General features: G+C 40.0%; 4 protein-coding genes across 8 annotated transcripts in view; 1 reads left to right on the plus strand and 3 right to left on the minus strand.

The window, feature by feature from the left end:
• Window positions 1-220: 220 nt before the first annotated feature.
• Window positions 221-20,767, minus strand: LOC148342704 (endophilin-B1-like). Of its 2 annotated transcripts, XR_015846146.1 has the most exons (13): window positions 19,806-20,767; window positions 19,011-19,152; window positions 18,430-18,558; window positions 18,225-18,358; window positions 17,943-18,035; window positions 17,703-17,789; window positions 17,611-17,634; window positions 16,247-16,336; window positions 15,985-16,085; window positions 15,477-15,770; window positions 10,891-11,005; window positions 1,891-2,056; window positions 221-632 (listed from the first exon to the last, which is right to left on the minus strand). XR_015846146.1 is itself a non-coding variant. In XM_088311137.1 (10 exons), the coding sequence occupies exons 1-10, from the start codon at window positions 19,860-19,862 to the stop codon at window positions 15,521-15,523; spliced, it is 1,107 nt and encodes a 368-aa protein (XP_088167263.1). In that variant the 5' UTR covers window positions 19,863-20,765; the 3' UTR covers window positions 14,719-15,520. The 2 variants fall into 2 exon arrangements, 1 of the variants encoding a protein (XP_088167263.1); XM_088311137.1 differs by lacking the exons at window positions 221-632; window positions 1,891-2,056; window positions 10,891-11,005 and having other exon boundaries at window positions 14,719-15,770; window positions 19,806-20,765.
• slc35g2a (solute carrier family 35 member G2a) lies at window positions 1,899-6,121 on the plus strand. Its single transcript, XM_088311130.1, has 2 exons — window positions 1,899-2,169; window positions 3,998-6,121. Exon 2 carries the CDS (start codon window positions 4,022-4,024, stop codon window positions 5,381-5,383), a length of 1,362 nt encoding a protein of 453 aa, XP_088167256.1. The 5' UTR covers window positions 1,899-2,169; window positions 3,998-4,021; the 3' UTR covers window positions 5,384-6,121.
• On the minus strand, window positions 8,176-9,715 carry LOC148342706 (pentraxin-related protein PTX3-like). Its single transcript, XM_088311149.1, has 2 exons — window positions 9,558-9,715; window positions 8,176-9,161 (listed from the first exon to the last, which is right to left on the minus strand). Exons 1-2 carry the CDS (start codon window positions 9,697-9,699, stop codon window positions 8,677-8,679), a joined length of 627 nt encoding a protein of 208 aa, XP_088167275.1. The 5' UTR covers window positions 9,700-9,715; the 3' UTR covers window positions 8,176-8,676.
• Window positions 20,768-21,797: 1,030 nt separating the features above from the next.
• The window catches only part of atr (ATR checkpoint kinase), a 32,460-nt gene continuing 30,056 nt past the window's right edge, over window positions 21,798-24,201 (minus strand). For all 4 annotated transcript variants that reach the window (XM_088311167.1, XM_088311158.1, XM_088311176.1 and 1 more), the window contains 3 exons: window positions 24,017-24,168; window positions 23,015-23,120; window positions 21,798-22,256 (listed from right to left, as the gene is read on the minus strand). In XM_088311167.1, coding sequence (XP_088167293.1) covers window positions 22,083-22,256; window positions 23,015-23,120; window positions 24,017-24,168 — 432 coding nt within the window. In that variant the 3' untranslated portion in view covers window positions 21,798-22,082. The remainder of the gene's footprint in view (window positions 22,257-23,014; window positions 23,121-24,016; window positions 24,169-24,201) is intronic.

A 24,201-nucleotide genomic window follows, 5' to 3' on the forward strand; every position in this document is an offset into this window, starting at 1 on the left:
TATTATATTTTTTTTTACTTGAAGAGTTTTTTTCTCTTTTTTTAATCATATTTCAATATCATAGTATACAATAAGTACAAAACAATACTGTACAATTTATGTAAAATAGCAAATTTTTTCTGGTAATGTTGCAACTTTATTTTTCTATTAAAAAAAATCTTCCAACTATAATTTTGACATTTCTATGTAAAATTAAAAAATGAAAAATTCAGGTCTTTTTTTTTTTTTTTTACATTTGGCTGTTGGTTGCTAGTTAGCGAGTTACTTTCTATATACAACAATAATATACAACATAAAAATGTACAGGACCACGTTCGGAAATTTCCCGGAACAAATTTTTGCTAACTAACAAAGTGTGACAAATGTTACGACTTTGTAGCGAATATTTGTGCCATCGTGTCAGTCCATCACGTCAGCAGCATTTCGTCTCTTGTTACCATCTGTGCGTCCTCCCGTTCGTGAGTCAGCTTCTGCTCCTTTAAATATCAGCGAGCGTTACCCGTGTGGGACGTCTGTTGGCCATCTGTGGCTTGTCAGTCAAGGGGAGAGAGAAGATGTGACAGCTTCGTTCTGATAAGGCCGAGCAGGAGACGAACTTACATCAAGTCATTAGCAACAATTCAGTACGGCTCCTGTGGGCGCGCATAAAAAAAATGAAATTTTCTCATAACATTAGACAATTCTTTTATTGTAATATTGCAATTCTACTCATAAAATTTTGTTCATAATATTTCACCTAATTCTTAAAAAATATATATTTTTTTTTTTTTCAAATTGGCAATATACAGACTTTTTTTATTCCCATAAAATCATTTATTGTTTTGTAATGTTCTGAATTTTCCCATATTCTATTTTGACTTTGTTAAACATGACCTTGTGAATGTTTAATGAATTTTGCATGAAATATTTCGTCTTTTTGTTCGTAAAAATTCCATGTCTCATCTCATTTTGATTATATTTCATAAAACACGGCATTTCAATATTAATGCTCCATTCTTGTGAAATGACGATGTCTACTTGTAAGATTTTGACTTTGTTCTCAGTAAGGAAAAAAAAAAATTGAATATTTTTCACACTTTGTCCTTGGAATATTTGAATAAATCCTGTGAATTTTTTATTTTATTTTAGAATATTCGTATAGTTTCTCAGACGATTTCGGAAATTATGACATTAAAATTAATGTCAATTACAGTCGATACCTTGGTGCCGTTTGTTGGGCTGGATGTCCCGCGAGATACTTTTGTCGACGAGGGTGGAATGGAGTCTTTCGCCGTCGGAGTGTTTCGCACCCGGGACTATAAGCCACTATTTTTTTTCCTGGATTTTGAACCATGCGGCTAATACAACGGTGCGGCTTTTCTGTGGATTTTTCTTTCACCACTAGGGGAGCTCTATAGTTCAGAAAATACGCTAAATAAATCTCAATTTTTTTTTTCTCTTGTTCTCTTCTGTTTTAATGAGCAAAGTTGTTGCCGTGTTAAAAGGCACTGCTGATGTACCTTCATGTGCACTCACAGAACAAAATCATTCTGTACATGCAGTCAACAACTCATTTTTTTTCAACATAGAAAACTGCGGCTTAATCTTTTTACAAAAATGTTGCTGTGGCTCATATAAGAGTGCGTCTTATAGTCCGGAAAATACCGTAATCCAACTTTTTTCTTTCGCACTTCAATTGTATTCTACGGAACGTTTCGACTCGAATCCTACGACTCCATCCTCATAAAATGACGACTTTTGCACAGAACGTCACGACTCGAATCTCGAAAACCGCACTTTGGTCTCCAAATAGGCAACGCTGGCATTGCTGACGTTGACGCATGCTCAGACTCTATGATGAGCTTCGCCCCCCTCCTCTCACTCTCTCACTCTCTCGCTCGCTCTCTCTACCTCTCTGTGGAAGGCGGAGCATCCTCTGCATCAGACAGTGATGGACGACCAGCTGCAGGTCGCCATATAACACGCATCCTCCTCCTCCTCCTCCTCCTTCTCCGGAGGTGGCTTCTCTGCGCTCTCATCCCGGTGAGGGTGGTCCTCATTTTGAGGTGATTCGAGACTGCAGGAAAAGGCAAAGACAAAGTGGGAGGGGGGAGGGGAGCAAATGGCAAGGAAAAGAGGCACCGGATGGGAGGATGCTCAATGACTGAATGACCAGCTCCTTGTTTGCAGGTGAGTGTGTTTCATTGTAATCATAAATTCCAAAGTCTAAATATGCACGGTCGCAAAGGGGGTCCCGTATAACCTTGAGAATCACATGACGCCCCTGATGAGCAAGACACTCAGACAGACGTGGATTTACATAATGACACACATCCTCTGGGCAAAACACACACACACACACACACGCAGATTGAAATGCTGTAAGAAAATGTTGTCCTAGTGACAAGCATCTTGCCTAACGTCTTTAATTGTGCATGAAATTGGAGGTAAAATGGTGCGTACACAGGTGCAAAACGGGCTAATGCGGAGTTGGAGCACAGAAAAAAAATGATAATAAATTTGAGGAACATTGCAATCCGTCCCGGTCGCGATGTGACTGCTGTGGTGCGTCTTAAATGTCACCAGAGAAATGATATCAGACTTTTGTGTCAAACCACTTTTTTTTTTTCACAGAAGAGAAAAAAAGGACAAAGAAGAAATTATCAATTAAAAATGACAGAGAGCATAAAATGTTATGGATGTAAATTATTTACATTTTTAATGAGAGTTTTCTGTATGTTTACGTGAAAAGTTAGACATGTGAGGGTTTTTTTTTTAACCACTGAAAAGTTAATTAAAATTCATTTGAATTCCCTTTAATTTATTTCAGTGATTGTCATTTGTTTTATATATATATACGTATATATATATATATTTATTATAAAAAATATAATAAATAAACATAAACTGGCTGGGAGAACTCGAATTGTTCTCTTTGACCTAAGATACCAATACTGATTCAGACGTACCCCCACAAATAATGTCTTTCCCGCTTGCAAGATAAGCGCTTGCATAAGTGTCACTGGCAGCCGTCCCACATCAAGGCGAAGTGAAAAAAGCGTAAGGATCGTACTGATGAGTAACGCCTCTTCTATGCAGACTCTTATCTGTTCGAGGCTGGAACTTCGACTCCCTTCCAGAACACTTTGGAGGCCGACGCGCCACCCCGTTCTGCTATTATTACCGTGCGAGCCATTAAATATAGAAATGTCAAACGCCACACGGGGAGAGGATTGAGATAGGTCGTATTAAATATGTATGGATCATGGATCTCAGGGCGTTTCATTAGCCTGAGTGGTTGTCACTCCACAACGTTGTATGAATCCATGTTTACATTCCGGAGAAATTCACAACAGATTTTTTTCCCCCCAATCCAGTTATCTTTAGATCTTACATAATGTTGAGAAAAATAGCATTCGGGTAAAATGTTCAAATATGGCCGCCCCACACTGTTGTGTGTCTTCATGTTTATGTTCTAGAGGGAACACAACTTCTTTCTTCCTATCCAGTCATTTGGAATTTTCATTATGCTGAGACGGGGTCGAATGACCAGTTTTGGATTAGACTGACAGGCAGTCGCTCCACAATGTTGTGTGTTGAAATTTTCTTGTTCCAGGGAGCTACTCAACTTCATTTTCTTCATCCAGTCTGCCTCAGATTCAAAGATAAAGTTGAGATGGGGACTTTATTGGGTGATAGTTCTGACTAACATTTGGGCTCTCCACAACGTTGTGTGCATGGATTGTTACGTTCCAGGGAGGTACTTAGTTGCGCCAAGTCTGCTTCAGAGATCGTATGCACGGATGACAATTAGTGTTGCACCGTTCTAGTGGACTGACGTGGTCAAAGCACAAGGTTGTGTGCCTCCGTGTTTTAAGTAGGATCCGGCAAACACATTTGGGGCTACAAAACGACAGTGATGTTTAATTGGTGTTTGGATTATCTGGAAGGAGTCCCTGAATCCAAAAGGTTTGAGAAACCACTCAAGTTAAAAGCATCTCTCCTCTTTGTCCAACAGGTTTGTCTTCTGCCAAAGTCCACAATGGAGTCCACCCACCTCCTGGGTGGCGCTAAGAAGCGGGTAAAGATCCACCCTCACACCGTCACCGCCAAGTATGCTACGCAGACCCCTTATTCCCCGCAACCCGGCATACACACGCACTTTCCCCAGCCCGGCGACGAGGGTTACGATGACGCGCCGTCCTTTGAGGACTTTGGTTCCTTCCTAGAGGAGACGTCGGACAAGAAGCAGCTGACAGAGGCCAAAAGGTGGCCACTCGCTCTGTTTGGCTCCAAAGACAAGGACAAGGCCTCGGCCCCGAGATCTCCGGCCGGCAGGAGCGGTGACAGCGGCGAAGCGGGAGCCAAAGTGGGCAAGGGTCCCGGGAAAGGAGTCGGGGAGCAGCTGGCCAGTTTCGGCGAGGCCTCTGTGTCGGCGTCGCGGCTCACCTGGGTGGGGCTACTGGGGGCGGCGCTGGCTAACGGCTGTGTGGTGGTTCTGACACGGGTGGCCTCGGAACGCTTTGGCCTGGGCCCCCTCTTCCTCCTGTTGGTTCGGTCCGTTGTCCAGCTTCTGTCTGTGGCCGTGCCGTTGCACAAGAGGGAGAACCCTTTTGGGCCGGAGGGCTACCGCCTCCGTCTGCTTTGTTATGGCGTAGCCTACTCGCTGTCCCTGTGCTGCACTTACTCCTCGCTGACGTTCACCTCCCAAGAGGACGCCGCCCCCGCCTGGCGCCTGGCCACCACGGGCCTGTCCGCCACCCTGGCCTTCCTGTTGCTGGAGGAGCGTCTGGGTTTGGCAGACAGCATCACCCTGGCGGTGGGGCTGTGCGGTTTGGGGGTTCTGCTGCTTCCCGCGCCAGATGAGAGCAATTCCGATTCCCCGACAGATCCCGTGGTATTCTGGAGGGGCGCATTTGGATGGTCCCTGTCAGCGCTGGCAGGGCTATGGATGGCTCTGGCCCTGGTGGGGTACCGGTCTCTGAAGGAGAGAGTGGGCGTGGCTACAGCTCTGTTCACAGTGAGCTGGACAGGCTGTGTGCTCACGCCGGCCTCGATAGCCCTGCTCGAGGAGGGTTGGTCCTGGCCGGCCAGCGCTCCCAGCTGGGGTCTGGTTGTGGGCTTGGTGGCTTGCTCGACCGCGGCCCTCTTGGGGATGACGCACGGCCTAACACGCATCCACCCAGCACTGGTGTCGGCGAGCCAGAGCCTCGAGGCGCCCCTGGCAACAGTGGCCCATCTGATCATGGCGCAGCTGGTCCCCAGCGCCCCCGAGGTGGTTGGCAACGCTATGGTGGTCCTGAGTGTCGGCTGGTTGGTGACCATGAAGCTGTTGCCCTCTCGCGGGGGAAGCCGGCGTCACCGGGAGGAATACGAGGAGATTCTAGACTCACCCATTAAATAAGACGCTTGAACCAGCACACTCTCTCTGCTATGTCACTTGTACATGCTCACTGGAGCTTTATTACCTCCACCAAGCACAAAGTTAGATTCAGGAGGTGATGTAGTGATTGCCATTTGTTAGCTTGTGAAAAAAAAAAAAGATTTTGTGGAATTCCATGCACTTTTCTAGAGAGGTTGTGTACAGGTCAAGAGGGAAAAACTAACCCCTAACCCCGTATTCCTAACCTTTAAACCTAGCCCCTATTCTCAACCTAAACCAAATTACCCTCAAACTGACCCTACTTGTATACTTAACCCTTAATGCACCCCTCAAAATTAGCGTATTTTCCAGACTATAAACTGCTACTTTTTTGCTCGATTTTGAACCATGCGGCTAATACAACAGTGCGGCTTTTCTGTGTATTTTTCTTTCACCACTAGGGGCGCTCTAGAGTTCAGAAAATACACTAAATAAATCGTGATTTTTTTTTCTCTTGGGTCGGTTCTGTTTTAATTAGCAAAGTCGTTTGCGTGTTAAAAGTCAGTGTTTTAACAATCTGTTGATGTACCTTTATGTGCATTCACAGTACAAAATCGTTCAGTATATGCAGTAAAAAAAACTTTTTTTTCAACATAGAAACTACGGCTTGTATTTCATTTTTTTTTTTTTCACCCAAGAAGAATTACTGCGGCTTATATACGGGTGTGCCTTATAGTCTGTAAAAATACAGTATCCCTAAAATCCTAACCTTCTCCAAACCCAAAATGTAACCATAACCCAAAAACCCCAAATCCCAAATCCTAACTCTAATGCGATAAACCTAAAAACCTAGTCCTAAACTTGCTCGTTCTTCGTTTCTGACTCCAATACCCTCACATCAAACTTTTATACCTCGTTTTAACTTTGTGTTCATTGTTTGGCCTTGGTGGAGGTCAATGAGTGCCATTATTGTCTCATTTGTGCTCTCTTTTTTAAAACGCTTATTTTTTGGGGAGGGAGGGGCTATGTTTTTTGTTTTGTTTTTTAAAGTGCCAAAATGGTGTCGTCTGTTAACGTGACAATAAAATTTCGCTGGTGAACAAACAGCTCGACTCTTAAAGTTGGTATCAATCAAGATGCTTAAAGGGGAGGTTTTTTTTTTTTTTATTGGCGTCACACTTGCTTGCCAAGGCTTGACGCCAACTATTTCGGGACTCCATTGAGGTAAAAGAAGAGTGATGGCCAAAATGTGTGTGTGTGTGTGCAGTGATTCATTCTACACAATCAGTGTATCCTCGGTTTTATTCCTGTGCCAGTAGCGTTGTTCTTCCAGCAATTCCCCTCATCATTAGTCACCTGCTTTTGTATCTGCTCTCGTTATCAGCGCGCCTCTCTCGCACCGCGTGCAGCTGAGGCGCACCACAAAGCCGACATTCACCAAAGCGTCTCATTAGTTGTGAGTTATGAGGAGAAAAAGAACACAAAGGGAAAAAAAAATCTAGTTATGAAAAAATGCGGTCATGTTACGTTGTGGGTCAAATTGACACATTTTGAAAAAAAAAAAAAGATTAAAAAAAAAGAATAATTATATATCTACAAAAAAAAATAAAAAATTAAGTGTTGTGTAATGTGTATGCGTCTTGTAATTTGGAGAATTTAAAATCAAACATGCAGCGGGTCATGCTGACCTGAACATTTTTGTTGTAGAAATGAAACTAATGTAACAGGAGCGTAATCAAGATCACATTCCATTTTTTTTTTTTTTTTTGCTTCACCAAAAATAAATACAATTAGGCCAACATGAAAGGAGGTCACCTGTCTGTGGTCCTCTATATGCAAATGAAAACGAATTCAATCCATTTGCCATTTCAATAGATATATATAGATATGATTTTTTTTTCTTCCTGAAATCGAACTTTTTTTTTTTTTTTGGGTTCCGACAATACCGTCATTTTTTTTCATACATCCAGCCGGATTATCTACACACACCCTAACCCGTCCCCAGCCAATCGCAGGGCACAAACAGAAACACATACGTACAATTTGTGTTCAGTCAACCGAACAGAACGTAACCCTTGTTAGTTTATGTACCGTACATTTGAAAGAAACTCAAATGTGGGCGTTGAGCAGGAAGGTTTGCCCACCCTTGAACGAGACGAGAGCATTCGAGGTCTGCGCACAATTGGCTGCGATTTAAAAAGGACTGCGTGGGTTGAGGGAGGACACATTTCCACAAGGCTAATGGTCTTCTTTTAATTTATTTTATTGCGCTGAATGCATCCAGACTTAAAAAAAAAAAAAAAAAAGATTTCAAAGAGGGGAAAAAAGTCCTCAATAATAATACAAATGTGCAAATGTGTTGGATCTAAAAAGTCTGCACACCCCTGTTTAAAAGTTTCTGTGATATAAAAATATAAGACCAAGATAAAACATTTCAAAACCTTTTTTCCACTATCACTGTGACCCATAACCTGTTTAACTCTCGTTGCAAAAATAGGTGATAATTTCTCGGAGAGATGTGGTTACATAATGTGATTGCGCAAGTGTGCACACCCTCATAACTATTTGAATAACATTCAAACCTGCAACCATTTAAAGTTCGTCTTATTTGAGGGTTCTAATAGAAGCATGAAAGTTCTGTTTAAACACGGACTGCAATTTGGAACTGTTCATAATTCCCTGAAACTTGTAAAAGTTGAACTTTGGTTTTAATAGACCGTAATTGTTCTCATTTGGGGAGATTTCCAGTGTGTGTGTGTGTGTGTGTTTTTTTTGGTTCATTTTTTCTAAGACAAGCCATTCATAGTATAGTAAATTATTGTCACATACTCAACATCCAGTACTTGCCAGAAATTCCTCCAGATCCTTGCCGGCCTCTTGGAAGCCTCTCTGACCAGATTTCTTCTTGTCTGTTCATCAAATTTGAAAGCCTATTCTGTGTTGGATATTTTCTCCACTTGTAGATGATTGTTTTTTTTTTTGGCATTCCAGTATATTTCATACCTGGTTAATTCCTTTGTATGATTCTCACGACTGATACCCGCAAACAATGAAATCTCGGCGAAGCCATGGAAGCTTTCTGCTGACCAGGGCTTGAGCTGTACAATGTGACAACAAAAATGTCCAAAAAAAGCCTACTCAAACATCTGAATTTGATTGCAATGTAACTGGAATGAAGTGTTGTACAGATTATAGCTCACACTAATGGTGGAAAAAGGTTTGAAATGGTTTATCTTTGTCTATTTTTTTTTTTAACCACAAAAACCTACCATTTGAACAGGGGTGTGCAGACTTTTTATGTCCACTGTGAGGCAACAGTCCACAGGCTGGGCGTGTCACGAGTTTCCTCTGTCTTTCCTCACCGTGCCCGCCTGCTGGATAACTCGGCTGAGCTGCACATGGAGCCGCTGCAGCTCCGTCGCTATGTCAACCAATGCCTTTTCCATGCTGTCGGCAGGGGGCGACGTCACTTCCTGCGTCACTTCCTTTTCTTTAAAACCCGATGGTGAGGGCTTCGAACGATTAAACATCTGCAGGGTGGCGTTGAACCTCTTCTCCCTCGCCTCGCCTTCCTCACGGAGCTCCAAGAGGTCCTGGTGAAGCAACTTGAAGGCGGCCTGCCAGGGCGGGCACTGGTGGGACACCGTCCGGGCCAGGTGGTCCACCTGCGCCCTGAGGGACGCCATGGTCCCGCAGCATGACTCCGTGGACTCCAGCAGCATGTTCTGCCTCATGTGAGAGTTCTCCAGGGAGACGAAGAGCTTGTCCCATCGAGTGAGCTCGGCGGACTGGCACAGTGTTTGTGGCTCCATGGAATCCTCTGATGAGGATAAATGTGAAGAGCTTGTTAAAGAAAATACATTTATCTGTATATATATATTTGTTGATGTCCATTGTAAAAAACAAAAAAAATAAAAATAAATAAATAAATATATAAAATAAAAAATAAATGAATATATATATATATATATATGTATAAATAAAAATATATGAACAAAATATATATACATTCATTAAATATAAATACAATATATAAATAAATATATCACCGAAATAAAGAAAAAATAAACATTAATACACATCACAACTAAAAAGAGAAAATGAAAAAAAAAATGTATAAATGCATGAAAAACCATATTTCATTTATTAAATTGTAAGCAATTGTCCTGCTTTTTCAGTAAATGGCAACGCCAATGGAAAAAAGGTGCAAAGGTACCTTCATGTTGCTCTCTCGACACCTCGTTGTCGTAGACGTCGGCGTAGTCTACCTGGTTGAAATGTGGCAACGCACCCACGCATGACATCATGCACAGCAGCCCCCATAACCTCAGCACCCTCCATACTCTCAGAGCAGCCATTTTCTTCAGGGGGAGGAGGGGGGGGGGGGTCCAAAGGGTAGTAAAAGGAGCACCTGGCTTCTTGTGGGCCCTGTAAGAAGTGCTCACTGTGAGCACCTCGAGGTCATCTTTTAAACTCAGTTGGAGGAAGGGGCGTGGAGGAGGTCCTTCGGGGTGGGGGGGTTGATGGGTGTGTGTCTTTAACGGGGAGGGGCGGGACGGAGGCGTCAGTGTTGTATTATCACAGCGGAGGTCGAACGAGGAGGAAATTGGGGCATTGTAAAGGGAGAGGGGTGCTCGAAAACAGAAAAGAATTCATCTTTGGAGGTTACATGTTATGGAGAAAATACTTTCTACTTTCTCATACAGCAGGGGCTCCTCGGTTTACAAAGTCACTCGAAGAATACGTGGTCACATGGCACAAGAAAGCTCACCAGGGGCAAGAAGTGGACGGTTATAGACGGGCCAAGTCAGTCGCCAAACTTACACGCTTTTGACAATGTGTAGAAAATAGACTTGTGGGGAATATCTCTTTTCATAAAAATATTTACGAGAATTGTGACTTCACAAGAAGTGAAAAGTTTTAGACTGGTCAAGTCAATTTCCAGACTTAAACACTATGGAGAATGTGTTTATTGGGCTTAAGAATACACTTGGAGGTAATATCAATATTTATTCAAATATTTACTGGCATTATGAATTCACTTTGTTAAAAATTCAGCAAAGATAAAAGCGTAAGGGTTTACACTGGTCAAGTCAATCTCCAGACCTAAACCCGAGAGAGACTATTCTTGTAGATATCGCTTTTCATACAAATATTTATTGGAATTATGACTTTACTATTGTGATACGAGTACATCTGGGGAAAGACGTGGAATTTTCTACACTGGTCAAGTACATTTCCTGACTTAAACCCTATAGAGCATGTGTTTTACGTCCTAAAGAATAGACTAACATTTTCATACTAATATTTATCATAATTAGGAATTTAAAATGGTGCTGCAAGTGCAACAGAGGCAAAAAGTGGAAGGTTTAAAACTTTACATTTTTTTTGAGAAAACAGACAATGTTGAATGAGATGAAACTGTCGAGAACAATTGGACTTCCTTTCAGACATTCTTGACGATTCCCAGTTGTAAAATGCAGGATGTGAACGTGAGGGCCTTGTGTGATTTTGACATTGACACAAATAGAAATGTCGTTTTACTTTACCGTGTTGTTGTCGCAGATGTGATTTGAGGTCACAAGGTGTTGGTGGTCCCCAGGAAAAAAAAAATTGTGAAGCTCAGCATCCTGTGCGGACGCCGCGGCAATCCATGGAGGTGTTCTGCACAGGAAGCGGAACGACACATGCACATGGAAAAGAAATATTACAGCACATCAGCAAAATGTTTTTTTTTTTTTTCAGAACATCACAAGGTGAAAATTGCGTTTGGATTCAAGAGACAATTGCATCGAATCAAACCAAATCGTTACGCCTTGAAATATACCGAGATGTGTCAAATCGACTTTTAGTGAAGAGACATATAGAAAAAATGTATTGAACAGTATTTTGTGGAGAGATGCAAAATAGTGAGGTGGGCCGCGATTAAAAAAAAAAAAAAAATTAAATATACATTTCAATGCATGGTATTTTGAGGAAAAAAAATTTACTTTGATATTTTATGTATATAGAAACAAAATAATCAATCGCATATAAAACAAAACAAAAAATACTGAAAAAACGAGGAGGTCAAAGGGTAAGCGAAACCCGAGGAGAGTGAGGTGAAGAAAGCGCTGCTCCTTAAAGTTTCCAAAGCATTCCCTTGCGGCCGGTTTGTGACGCAGCCTGACACAAGGGCCACGGGCTTGTGTAATAAGCTTGGGTGGAGCCGCATCCCCCCTGCCACAAAAAGCACAACCAGACGAGTGTCAAACACAATGTAAGAATGGAGCAAGCATGTTTAAAATGAAATCTTAAGAGTACGGGCCACTGAGAACAAGAGTGGGCCTCATAATCTGCCATTAAATGTTTAACTCATACAACTCGTACAAGTCCAAACAACACTCATCAAAACGATCAATAGTTGATGAAAGATGAGTAACAATTACGGTAATTACAGCCGTGCTTTGAGATATGAACAACCCAACTAGGTTTTTGAGATACAAGCCATTATTCCGCCATTTTTTTTGCTTTGATTAAGACTCGAGCGCTGTATGGCGGCAACAAAGACTGCTCAACTTGCTTCACAATAAGCAGCCGTTTGGAAAAATGAACTTTTTTTTTTTTTTTTTCAAAATGTGTCTTTAATTACTTTAATGCTATTTCCTGTCGAAGTTGTCTGTCAAAGCAAGTCTAAAATGACAATTACATGTCGCGTATTGTGTAAACAGTTTTTGCCTTAAAGCTGGAGTAGCCGCGAGCAAGACTAGAATGTAGCTTGTTCATGATGGAGTATTGCCAAAAACAAAAAGTGACCGGTTTTATGTTGTTGTTTTTTTTTTTTTGGGGGGGGGGGTGCACAATCAATGAAAACATAAAAGAGTCAACACTCTTACCTGGGAACGGTGAAGCGGGTGCCGGTGATTGCAGCCGTCCGTCCCTCAAACATCATCTTTCTATCCCTTGACATGGGGGTGTTTTACAATGGATTTTTCCCCACTTTTGTTAAATAGCCGCCCATTTCACAAAAATAAAGTCTCTTTTGTTAACGTCTGTGTCTCCAAATTAGCCTCTAATAGCTATAGTACGCCAGAGCAAATGATTGACACATCCTTCAGTCACGCCTTCTTTCTCTACATTCTGTGATTGGCTAGCTTTTGGTCACACCATGACTAGTTCAGAAATAATAATTACAACATTTATTAAAGCCATAAGATGTGGCAAGAGAGGGACAGTTTCGCCTCAAAACGTTTTAATAATATACGACTGTCAAGTAATTTAAAGTTTTAACATACGTCAAATTGTTTTGTTTGTATATTTCACTGCCAACTTTACCTTGAAAAAGTGTCCCTGCTAGCTTCACGAGACAATATCAAAGAAAAAGGCATCTGTGGGCTAATGATTAGTTTCGATAGTCCCAAAGTTATTGTTTTATTTGAGCAACAGATATTTGAACACAAACATGGAGCACCACATGTTGACAAAGAAAAACTCTCACGCAGATATTCCTCACCCCTTGCGAAAAAAAACTACTAATGTATTGGAGTTGAGTGAGCGACTGAGAAGAGTGCTGGCTCTTCTTCGCTTGTCTACGATTGCGTTATACTGCCCCCCGGTGGCCAAGGCTACGAGAAGAATCAATTACATCGAACTTGTTAATTGGTATGAAACACAAACATGAATATGAATTGTTTACAAAGAAGAAGGTAAATTGTTGGCGTTAAACTTTCCTAAAAAGAATAAAATTTATGGATAATGGACTCTCCTGAAAATTTAACAAGTGTCGTCATTATGCTTTTATGAAAAATCTACTGACGTTCCTAAAAAAAAATTCAATTGATGCTTCACTTTTCTAATTGGAAGACAAACTATTGATACCTTCTTTCCTAAAAAAAGACATCCAATTGAGATTGCACTTTTTAAAAAAAAGAAATACAAACTATGGATGTACCATTTTCTCAAACTTTAATAAGCAGTAAGGCCGAATGGGCTTTGTAAATTCTAAATTAATTTCAGAGTATCACAAAAACAAGAAAATTAAAAAAAAAAGAACAAAACGCTTTATTAGAATCATTTATTTAAAAAAAATAATAACTCTCGTAACATAACAGGACGGTGTGACATCCACCTTCATTTGTCCCCAACTACAAATTGTCATGAGTCATTTAAAATGTATATTAAGATATATTTAATTATGTTATTTTACCTGTGATTTGAGAATCTGTCATTCATCAGAAAAAAATACTAGTGGGAGTTTGCATTTTTCCTCGCTACTGTGTTCCTAATTAGCACAACAATAAGCAGTTGAATATTTTTGCATCCTGCTCACTTGTGTATCTGATTGTGAATTTACGACCTTACAACCATTAAATTTACAAAAGCACACCTTTAATACTTTGCTGACGCCAAATCAACGACAGCAGTTAGGAGGAAGAGGACGTACCTTGTGACACTTGATTTAAAAATTTTTTTTTTTTGCATCCGGTCCCCAGAAACTGACAAGAATGTACCATTTTCCTATTTTTGCAGAGTATGGGGAAGTCATGAATCATACAATTTATTATTCGGTAATTCACTCACCACGAGATGTTTTATTCTTACTTCCTGTAGAGCAGGAAATGTAGTCGACGGAGCGCAAGGGACAATTTTGAGACTTGTACATTTTTTTGCAGAGTCGTAGGAAACGTTGCTATCAAATATCACACAGCTGGGAAATGTAAAGCAACAGTCATGTTGTTATTATAGCAAATTCTACAATAGTGGCCCGATGGACCTTAATTAAGTCATTTACTACTAGTTGAGTTAAAAAAAAAAAAAGGATCTTTGACGTCTTTAGCCGTCAATGGTAGTAAATGTCCACTTTCAGAAATGAATACATACATATTAGCGAGCTACATTTATTTCATTAGTGTGCAAATTAAAACCAAATTGCGAAAACCGGAATGAAAAAAAAAAAATCCAAGTGTCTTTAATTTACATGAAAATGACTCAAATGTGGAGCACTTTGTTTCAGCTGTGCTCGCTTTTAAACACTTTGGCTAGTTAGCATCTCAGGCTAACTGCTAACATTGCCATTTGTTGCTATTAACTTATTTACTCTCAGCCGAGTAAAAAAAAAAAAAAAAAGAAGGATGTTTGACGTCTTTAGCCGTCAATGGCAGTAAATGAGTTCATATTGGCTGAGCTAAATAACGGAATAAATTAAAAAAACAAAACAAATCCTAACGTATTTTTCTTTATTACTGTTAACTAATGTTAACTAAGAAACGGTGCTTGATCACACACCGAAACACAACTTTGCGTGTGATATTCCTTCATTGAACATTCTGCAAAATTTGCTATTTGCTTTAAAAAAAAAAAAAAAAATCAATAAAAATCTCTATCTCGGGAGCCCCACGTCACTGTTTGCATATTTATTTCCACATTAAACACACGCCAACCCAGCGCTGACGTCAGCTACATGGTTCCACATACTGGCAGCGCGCACACACACCTCTCGTCTTTACCATGACATCATGGACATCGGGTATGTGCTTCCATTATATGCATCCCTCGCCATTACATCCTACACAACGTGGCCTCTCTGAGGCCAAAATGAACAACATCTGGATGTGAAGGCGAGAACTTAAACTGACCTATCGGGACCGCTGAGGGGGGTGACACCGTGTGTGTGCGTCATGATCCTATTTCACCTTACTTGGCGTCGAAACACAAACACACACTGAATGACACATGGGAGAAAATGAGCTCAGCTGTATACGGACCCTCGTTTTTGGGGTAGAATTCAGACACCCCATTAGGTACACCTGTACAAACCAACACAAAGCGCTAAAAACGCCCGCTCGCTATGAACGGTGCATGCGCTGAACTGCATGGCACCCGCGAGCAGTGTTGCCACGGTTACCTTGAAAAAGTAACTTAGTTACTCTACTGTTGACTTGAATTTAAAAGTAACTCGGTTACGTTACCTTTTGGCCATTTTACTGTCAGCTGATAAAAGTCACACGTTTGATTAGTCAGTGTTTAAAAAAAAAAAGAGATATATTTGAATAAAGTGTATTATCGGTATTACAGCCCAGAAGGTATTAATTGTCCACCCCTGGTCAATATAATCTTCAAGTCTGTATTAGTTAAAGTAGCTAGCATAATCGGTCACCTGTCCGTCGCTTGTTTGGCCATGATGGGGTGGGGACTGGTGAATTATTTAGATGGAGGATGTTCTTGTTCTGATGGACAGACGTGATCAGGCTCCTGGTTGCTGTTGTTGTTGTTGTTGTTATTAGCGCTCGCTCCCATCGTCCAAGAGTCTTGGTCGAATTCCGGAAGGTGGTGGACGACAACGGCGGAGGCGGGAGAAACTGGATTTGGCTCAGCAGAAGGATGCTGACAGTGAGGAGCCCCGTTGGTGATTGACGACTGCCACTTGTTGGAGCACAACACGGCCGGGATGCTGCAAGGAGGTTGACATTAGTCGAAATGCTGACGAACAGGGATTATTTGTTGATTCCCAATTAATATATCCATCCATTAATACCATTAATATATATATATATATATATATATATATATATATATATACTGTGTATAACTATATAAATTATATGAATATTAAAATGAATTGAATTTCAACTAATAGTACGCGAAAGAAAGAAGACCTTCACAACCTGGCCAGCTGTTTGTGCAGCTCCAGGGCATGTTGCTTGCATTGGGCGTAGTAACACGTCTGAGCGTCCACAAAGTCGCTCAGGCTCTGCATGTGCTTCTCCTGACAAGAACCCCAAAAAAAAAAAACACAAATAAACAAGCCGCACGTCACTAAAGCACCATAGACGGCTGTCTCTGGGCAACACGTTGTCCGGTGTTCAAAAGACTCACGCTGTCCGGCTGGCTCGGAAAAATGATTTACAAAGCGCTGCAAGTACGTACGTGGGTGCTGCTAATGTCGCCCATAAGCTGACGCGTGACTTCCGACTGGCGATGGAACAAAGACTCGCAGATCCTCAGCTCCATCTCAGCCTAAAAACGATGATGTAAAATGAGACTTGCACCCGCAGATTATTCACAGACAGTCACTTTTCCCACATTTTGTTCGGTTGCAGGCTTACTCCAAAAAGGGAAATTCAAACATTTTCTCTTCTCAAAATTTTATACAGAAACACCCCTGAACATCAACGTGAAGAGTTTTCAAGTGCACGACCGAGATGCATTTTGTGAGGCTGATTTCAATATTTGTCAGAATAAAACTACGATAACCACAGTAATCAGCTGATTAATAAAAATATATAAATATAAATAAATAAATATAAATAAATATATATATATATATATATATACATATATATATATAATGAATAAAAAAACTTTGCTGTTGGTCCCTTAACACTTAAAATAATAAAGATATGATTTACAGACAAAACATTTGACTGTTTAACAAGTCTTTGTCCATTGTTGTTGACCTTACATTAGAGAGAAAAATCTGCAAAAATTGGCTTGAATTTTGGCCATTTTCCTTTTCATATTTTTTTTTATAATGGCTTATGTCGTTAAAAAAACAAAAACATAAAAAACGGAATAAAACAGGCCCCAAAAAATTACAAATAAATGATTTTGACAATTAAAAAAAAACTAAACGATTAATCAGAGCAGACCCTAAAATTTACAGTCGTTGAAGTTTTTAAAAATTTATAAAAATTAAATGATAATTTAAAAAATTGTGCATACAAATTTTCTTAAATTAATAGAAATATATGAATCCAGAAGTGTATAAAGGTTATCGCCGTATATATAATCATATTTATATTATATGGGCCGAAATCCGCGGCAAATTTTTGTAACACTCAAAATACGATCAAAGTTGTCTATTATTTCTAAGCTCTAAAATTGATGCTTCACTTATTGAACAAGCCAAAGTGTGAATTGATCCATCTCATCCTTGTTTTTTTTTTTCTGTAATTTTTATTTATTATTAATATTAATCTACGTAAAAGGACCGGGACACCTTTATTGAAAAGTGAAGCGCTGTAAATACTTTCTGGATGCACTGAAAGTATTCACGAGCTTGAAACAAGTCGTAGGGCAATTTTTGCCAATTTATTTCGAAATGAAAAAAAATGACACCAAGCCCATCGTGCAGCCAAGAAGCGGTATGAAACGAGCAGCTTCAGGACAACTTGAATCTCATTTTACATTTCTGGAAGGATTTGAAAAATCGTTTTGCAAAGACATTCATTCCCCATTCACCGCCGCGGTTGGAATAGCGTGTGAGGTGTGTGTCGATTCAACTCACTCACTTGAGAGATCTCCTGCGCCCACATCTGATTGGACAAGAGAGGGTGAGCGTCAACATGACTCGGCGACTTTGAGTGGATTCGTGCCGACTCACCTTCATCCAGCGAACGCGCATGAATCTGAACATGTAGGACACGTGAGACGCAAAGTAGTCATCCGCCATCGGGTTTGCGTTGAGGTTCTGAAGCAATGAGAGTCGGAAAAACACAAGTCACACGGCACATACATTTTTGTTCACGACGACAACTTCACAAAATCCGACCAAATGTGCGGTGTAAATAAGTCAGTAAATCACGAAGCAGGTTATCACGTCAACTTTTCATGTCCTTCTCACCCTGGACTCCTGTTCGGCCTCGTGAGCTCTCCTCAGTCTGCTTTTGGCTATGTCCAAATCCAGACGCTTGTTCAGCAACATCCTGCGCTCCTCCTGAACACAAGTTTTCAACTGAATGAATAATCGCGATTTCAAAATGAAGGTAACTGATGTCTCCAAAATATTATCCTGAGTGTAGCCGACATATACAGACTAAACATAAGGGGTCCGAGGACAGACCCTTGAGGGACGCCATCTGGTCGGATTGTCAACTTTAATGAATAAACCCAAACGTCATGGTACCTGCATGGTTTTGTATTCACACACGCCAAAGCGTCGCAGAGGGCTGAGAAAATGGATGGTGGCGCTTTGGGCAAACTTCCTCTGGGCCTCGCCGAGCTGCTTTTGAGCCTCGCCGCACCTCAACAGCGACGTTCCTAAACGCAAAAATACCCCCGCCGTGATAATGACGACGTTCCGATTATTAGCAAGGTGATGGTGCACCCACCATAAGGGCTGTTGGTTGCCATCTCCAGCCCGGCCTGAATCATCTGGTCACCCAGGAGTTCTTGAGGGCGAGGTCGAGAGGGGGCAGGCCAGTCCAGATGCTCGTACAGTCGCTCTTCCAGCCGCGACGCTGCTCGGCACAAAATAAAAACGACATTATTGGGAAAAATTATTTGCAGGGATGTGAGCAAAATATGAACAAAATATTAAGCGACTATTGTGAGGAGAAGCGGAACAGATAATGGATAGATGGATGAAAAGTGGAAGTGATAAAGGCACAAATTTCTCAGCATTATTGTTGTAATCTGATTAATGGCTGACTGATTTGTGTTTATGACACTCAGATTCGGTTGAATTTTATGAAGTTGTCATAATAAACGCCTGGTGGAGGGCAATCTCACTGAATATTGTGGACATTGGCCAAGACATGACGTCCGTTGTTCAAAGCAGTGATTTATCCATACGTTGGACTTTTGGCTTAACGTGCTTCCAAGCTGCAAATCTGCTGTCGACTGAAATAGTCGTCTGATAGACGACTCGTCAACTTTAAATCGTCTACAAGTCACCATCGTGTCACTTAACCTGTGCTGGGCTGCAACACGGCTTCTGTCTGTGAGACGATGAGGTCCGTCCAAGTCTTGGTGGCATCCACTTGGGTCAGGAGCTCCTCCAGGCCGGGATCTAAGTCGGTCTTGTCGGCCTGTCCAAGACTCTCCCCCGTGTACTGGAAAGAAGGCCACAGCAGCTGTTGTTAATATGCCATTATTTGCACACTCCATTTGAGTTCGCCCTTACATACTGGTCAGGTCACATTTGAACCAGTCTCACATTTGACAGCAATAAAAAAAAATATCCGAAATGTTGTTTCAACTTGGACTTTGATGACTTTGTAACACAAAAAGGAAAATGTTTTAAAATGTCATTCTTGTTACAAAGCTGGTTTGAATTGGATCAGGCGAATATTTCGTTGAATCATCGAAAATGGCGTCATGCCTGATGGTGGGAATCAAAAGTTGAAATATGTTTTTGGACAGTGTGTTTTAATTTGAACTGCTCCGCCACAGAAACGTGCACCTGTTGATCTGTGAAGATTTATGAAGTAGTTGTGAAACAGTGAAAGAATATTTAAAATAAAATTAAAATGAAAATAAATAAAAGAAATAAGAGAAGTTTGACAGTTAATGGTTTTACTGCTAATCTTAGTAAAATACAAATATACACAAACTGGCTTTTCACCAAAAGGTCGATTAATTAGCGTTTATCGTCACACAGGTTATCAATACGTTTTGGAAGTTTGTTGTTCATAATTTGATCTAGACCACTATTATCAGGATATTTTCACGGAAGGGACCAAATTAAGCAAAATGTTATTTTTACCTGGACAGCCCGGTTGATGAACTGGCCGGCGTCCACGGCCAACTGCGTCAAATCCATGACGACGTCGTCAAGGTCGAGAGGGGAGCTTGGTACCCGATGTTCCGACCAGAGCCGACTTGTCCTCTGTACCCGGCAACCGAGCTAGGTGAGCGTGGTGAGTGACCGCCGGCCACCCGCTGACCCCGCCATGTTCCTTTGGGTCAAGATGAGCTAGTGACCATACGACACAAGATGACGTCGTCGTGCTCTTCTTGTCCTTTTAGCTTCCAGTTTCGCTCGATTCCTTCGGTTACAGAAAGGGCTACAAATAAAAATATTTATGAAAGCAAATGTTGAATATTTAAAATTGAAGCTTTTGGTATGCTTGATGGACGTTTCTGACGATAAGAAGTGATTTATGAAAAATCGGTCCATGAACTTCCGCTATAGACCGCCAAAATAAATGCGTTAACGGAAGCTTGTCTGGAACAAAATGCGTTTACGGGACTTACGGAAAAATGAGTAGTGATTTTTACAAAACGTTGATAATATATAATAGTTGTGTCTCTGGAGTGCCTGCTCACTCATCACGTGTGAAATTAACAAAAGTCCATTTTTGTTTGCTTCCTATTCCATAAAATGTGTGTGAGTCAGCCCTTCCGCCCCACTGTGATGTAATAATGGGGCTGCTTAAGATAATTACTAACCCCGTGCCATGTTTCTCAGCCAATGACATGGTTAAGATCCAAAAGGACCACTTTAGCGCGGCGGTCAAAGCATTATCATGTCAAAGTCAAAACGTAAACACCATCAAATAATAACCCAGTTGATGTGGCTCTTATTACTTGAAATTTGTTTTGAAAAGTGTCATTTGCTTTATCGACAAATAAAAGCGAAAAAAGGTACAATTATTTTCTTCTGTAGACAAAATTTCCACAGTAGTCCGATTAAATTTGTCCAGCTTTGTATTGTCGTATAGTTTAAAAAAAAAAAAAAATTTTGCAGCCTTTACAAAAACTAAAAGTCTTCGTGATGATCTGCATCATTGCCGTGGCTTTATGTCAAAAGTAGAGCTGCAGGAAGAGCCAAGCATTGACAAGAAGTAAAAAAGTAATAATAAAAAACACAGTCACTTTCTGAGTTTGAGAAGTCATTGCTGGCTCCAAAAATCTTGCAGGCTTCAAATAAAAATAAAAATAAAAAATATAAGCAAAAATCTGCTGTATCTTCTGTGGGTAAATCTCCGGTTTGGATTTTGTCGAGGGATTAGAGCGAGCAGGTGACAGAGTGACTCTGGAGGTAGGTTAGCGGATTAGACCAGCCTGGCTCGCGGGACTCAAACGGGACGTGACGTTCTTTATGGTGGCCCCTCCAGCATTAATTACAATGTTTTTTATTTAATAGGAAGTATTTTGCATTCAATGATTCAATTGTTGCTTTAGAACAAATTGATAAATACATCACATTTGACTAAATAATTGGTTCTTCCTTTACGATTACATTACTTGTAAGTATACTAAAATTGAGCGTGAATTATTACAAAATGAAACTTTTATTTGTTCAATTAATGTAGAAATTATTTGCTAAAATTGGTTTAGCAAAATTTCTTTCCGTTCATCTCCTACATTTGTTGCACTAATTTAGGCCTGGTGAAACTGGTTCATTCAAAAGTATTTGCTCATTTCTTATTTATTTAATAATTTTATTGACCGAACAATGTTTTTTTTTTATTAATTCAAGAATGGTAATTACATTACAATTATTGCTGAGGATGACTAAAAAAATATGTTTTTGCTTTAATTTAGACATTTTCCCTGCAAATTAGGTTCATGAATTATATTTACAATGTATTTATTCATTTTAATTTACATTCATCTCATTCAATAATTTCACTTTGAACCGTTTTACATTTGAAAATAAATCTTTATTAAATGATATGGTCATGAAATACAAACAAATATGACTTATTAGAAAACACACGTTTTCATTTATCTTTTTTTACATTTTTTTGGGGGGGGGAAATTTGTGTTTTACCCAAGGCGGATTTTCACTATCCGCGGGCCAGTTCGGTTGCGATCCCACGTGAATCATGAACACAAATCATGTCATTTACAAATGACCTGGCCCATCTGCCTGCTTTACCACAAAAATGATCCCACAGTGCACACATGAACGGAGCAAAACATAACTATTTATTAACAAGAACATGTACATAAACGTCCGTTTCTAGGAAACAGGAAGCCGCTCACTCGTTAAGTGAGGCTTGCGAATGTGAACGCAAAGCATCAGAAGTGCACTTTACAGGTAAGGCCCCCAGCCCACATACATCAGACAGAGCAGCTTGTCGTCCGTGGCCTCCTGAATCAGGTAGTGCACGTGGCCCTCGATGGACAGAGGCAGTCCCAGAACTTTGTTGCGGCTCTTGATCACGCCTTGGAGACGCTGCTCGATGTCGCAAACATGCGTTTTAGCCTGCCGGACCAAAGAGACGAGTGAGTGTAACGCCATTTAGAGTCGCGTAGGGTCCAACTGATATGGATTTGTTTGTTCATTTTTTTTTTTTAGATCAATGTTGGTACTGAAATTTTGAGAACAGATTAATCGGAGGATTGTTAAAAAAAATATACACATATCTAACTTATTTTCTGGTCCCTTAGAACAATAACTATATGAATTACAAGCAGAATATGCGACCATTTTATAATAATTCCGACCTTTTGTAATTGTTTGACCTCACAACAGAAAACAATCTGACCTCCAGAAAAAAAAAAAGAAAAAATCATCTGGTTTTATTAGCTCGAAGCTAATAGTCCATTAACTTGGCCAATTAATCAGTCAGGAACTAGTTAAGATTAAGTGAGTTTTAACATCAATATCTTTATTTTATTTTGAAGCAGGAATTCGAAAAAAATGCCCCCCCCCCAAAAAAAAAAAAAAACATTTCTGCTGATTTAAAAAAAAAAACAACCAAAATATTGGACAGTTAAGTTTGCCAGCTCATTAATCGATTGCGCACCAGAGTGGATGTAAAGGTTTGGTGTTTATTTGTTTTTGGGTGCGGGGAAGGTTCGAACACCTTTATCTTGATAATGTAATATGTTAAAATAAATAAAAAAAAAAAAAATCAGGAAAATAAAATAAATAGGTCAAGATTTTATCAGCCAATTAAATCAGCCGGTCAAATGTGTCATGTCCTAGTTAAGTGAATGTCGAAAGTTCGGACTGCTCACCTTTTCATTGACGATCTCTCCGGTTTCGTTGGCCTGAGTTTTGCAAAGTCCTTTGCCTTGTTTGCTCCACTCTACCAGGGGGTCGTGAAGGAAGGTCTTCAGGACACTGGTAAGTGAAAGAGATTTAAAAAAAAAAAACTTTTTAATGTTACCCTGTCACACCATTCATGAGGTTAGAATTTTTTTAAATTAATTTTTAATTTCATTTGAATTGAATACTATGTATGGCAAAGTAAGTATTGTATAGGCACACTTTTAGGGAATTACTACAACATAAGAGTGGAAAATCTTTTTCCGTTTAGTTATACAAATTCCTCTAAATGCCATTAAAAAATTTTTTAATTCATTTCCTCATTTTTCCCAATTGCTTAATATTTTTATATTTTACAAAAAAAACAAAAATTATTTAAAAATATATTTACAAAAATGTTCCTGATTTAAAAAGTATTGGTAATTTCTTTAAACCTATGATTTTTAAAACCATGTTTATTGTGCAAAAATGTTTATATTTGAAAATAGGTTAGTATTTAAAAATAATTTTAAAAAATTTGGGGGAGGGGTTTAATTGCAAAAATATTTTTAGATTGCATACCAATTTTACCTGTAAAATCCATCCATCCAATTTATAAAATAATTCTGTTTTGGAAAATATTTTTTTTATATAGTCCTTAATGTAAATGTAAAATGTATGTTTACATTTCCAAGAGTAATTTATTTTTTATAATGTGTGTATTTTGTAATTTCAAAACGATTTCTATACTATTTTTATATTTTTTTAAAAATACAAAATATTTTAAAGTATAATAATACATAGAATAGAATAGAGCTTTAGGAACAATAAAAATCACGTTTCGGCGAGGAGCGTTTGTGGGTTAAATATTTTCGGCCTCTTCCTAACGGTTCCTGAGATCGCATTTATTTCTAGACCGGCACGGAGAATGCTAATATGGCCCACGGACCGCAGGTTGCCTACGCATGGCCTCGATTTGACGTTGTGTGCACCTCATGAGCGGCTCCCTCTGGTCCCTCATCAGCCTCAGCGTGACTTCGCACGCCTGCTTGAAGAGACCCTCGATGCCCATGGGCCCCATGGCGTGCACCATGTTCTGGGTCAGACGGAACGGGACCACCTCAGGGACGTCGAATGTCTCCCCCTAGATGAGAGAGAGTGTTACCACGACGGTAAC

This window comes from Idiotropiscis lumnitzeri, chromosome 1, assembly GCF_059441095.1.
Source record: "Idiotropiscis lumnitzeri isolate Australia: NSW breed Sydney's pygmy pipehorse chromosome 1, RoL_Ilum_1.0, whole genome shotgun sequence".
In the NCBI taxonomy this organism is placed as follows: domain Eukaryota; kingdom Metazoa; phylum Chordata; class Actinopteri; order Syngnathiformes; family Syngnathidae; genus Idiotropiscis; species Idiotropiscis lumnitzeri.

What these genes read in the sequence shown, in the direction of transcription:
- slc35g2a (XM_088311130.1), top strand. Translation starts at nt 4,022, where the DNA reads ATGGAGTCCACCCACCTCCTGGGTGGCGCTAAGAAGCGGGTAAAGATC.
- LOC148342706 (XM_088311149.1), bottom strand. Translation starts at nt 9,699, where the DNA reads ATGGCTGCTCTGAGAGTATGGAGGGTGCTGAGGTTATGGGGGCTGCTG. An exon ending in GTCGAGAGAGCAACATGAAG is followed by an intron (nt 9,162 to 9,557) that starts GTACCTTTGCAC and finishes TATCCTCATCAG; the next exon opens with AGGATTCCATGGAGCCACAA.
- LOC148342704 (XM_088311137.1), bottom strand. Translation starts at nt 19,862, where the DNA reads ATGGATTTGACGCAGTTGGCCGTGGACGCCGGCCAGTTCATCAACCGG. An exon ending in GGCAACCAACAGCCCTTATG is followed by an intron (nt 18,359 to 18,429) that starts GTGGGTGCACCA and finishes TTTTGCGTTTAG; the next exon opens with GAACGTCGCTGTTGAGGTGC. An exon ending in AGGCCGAACAGGAGTCCAGG is followed by an intron (nt 17,790 to 17,942) that starts GTGAGAAGGACA and finishes TCATTGCTTCAG; the next exon opens with AACCTCAACGCAAACCCGAT.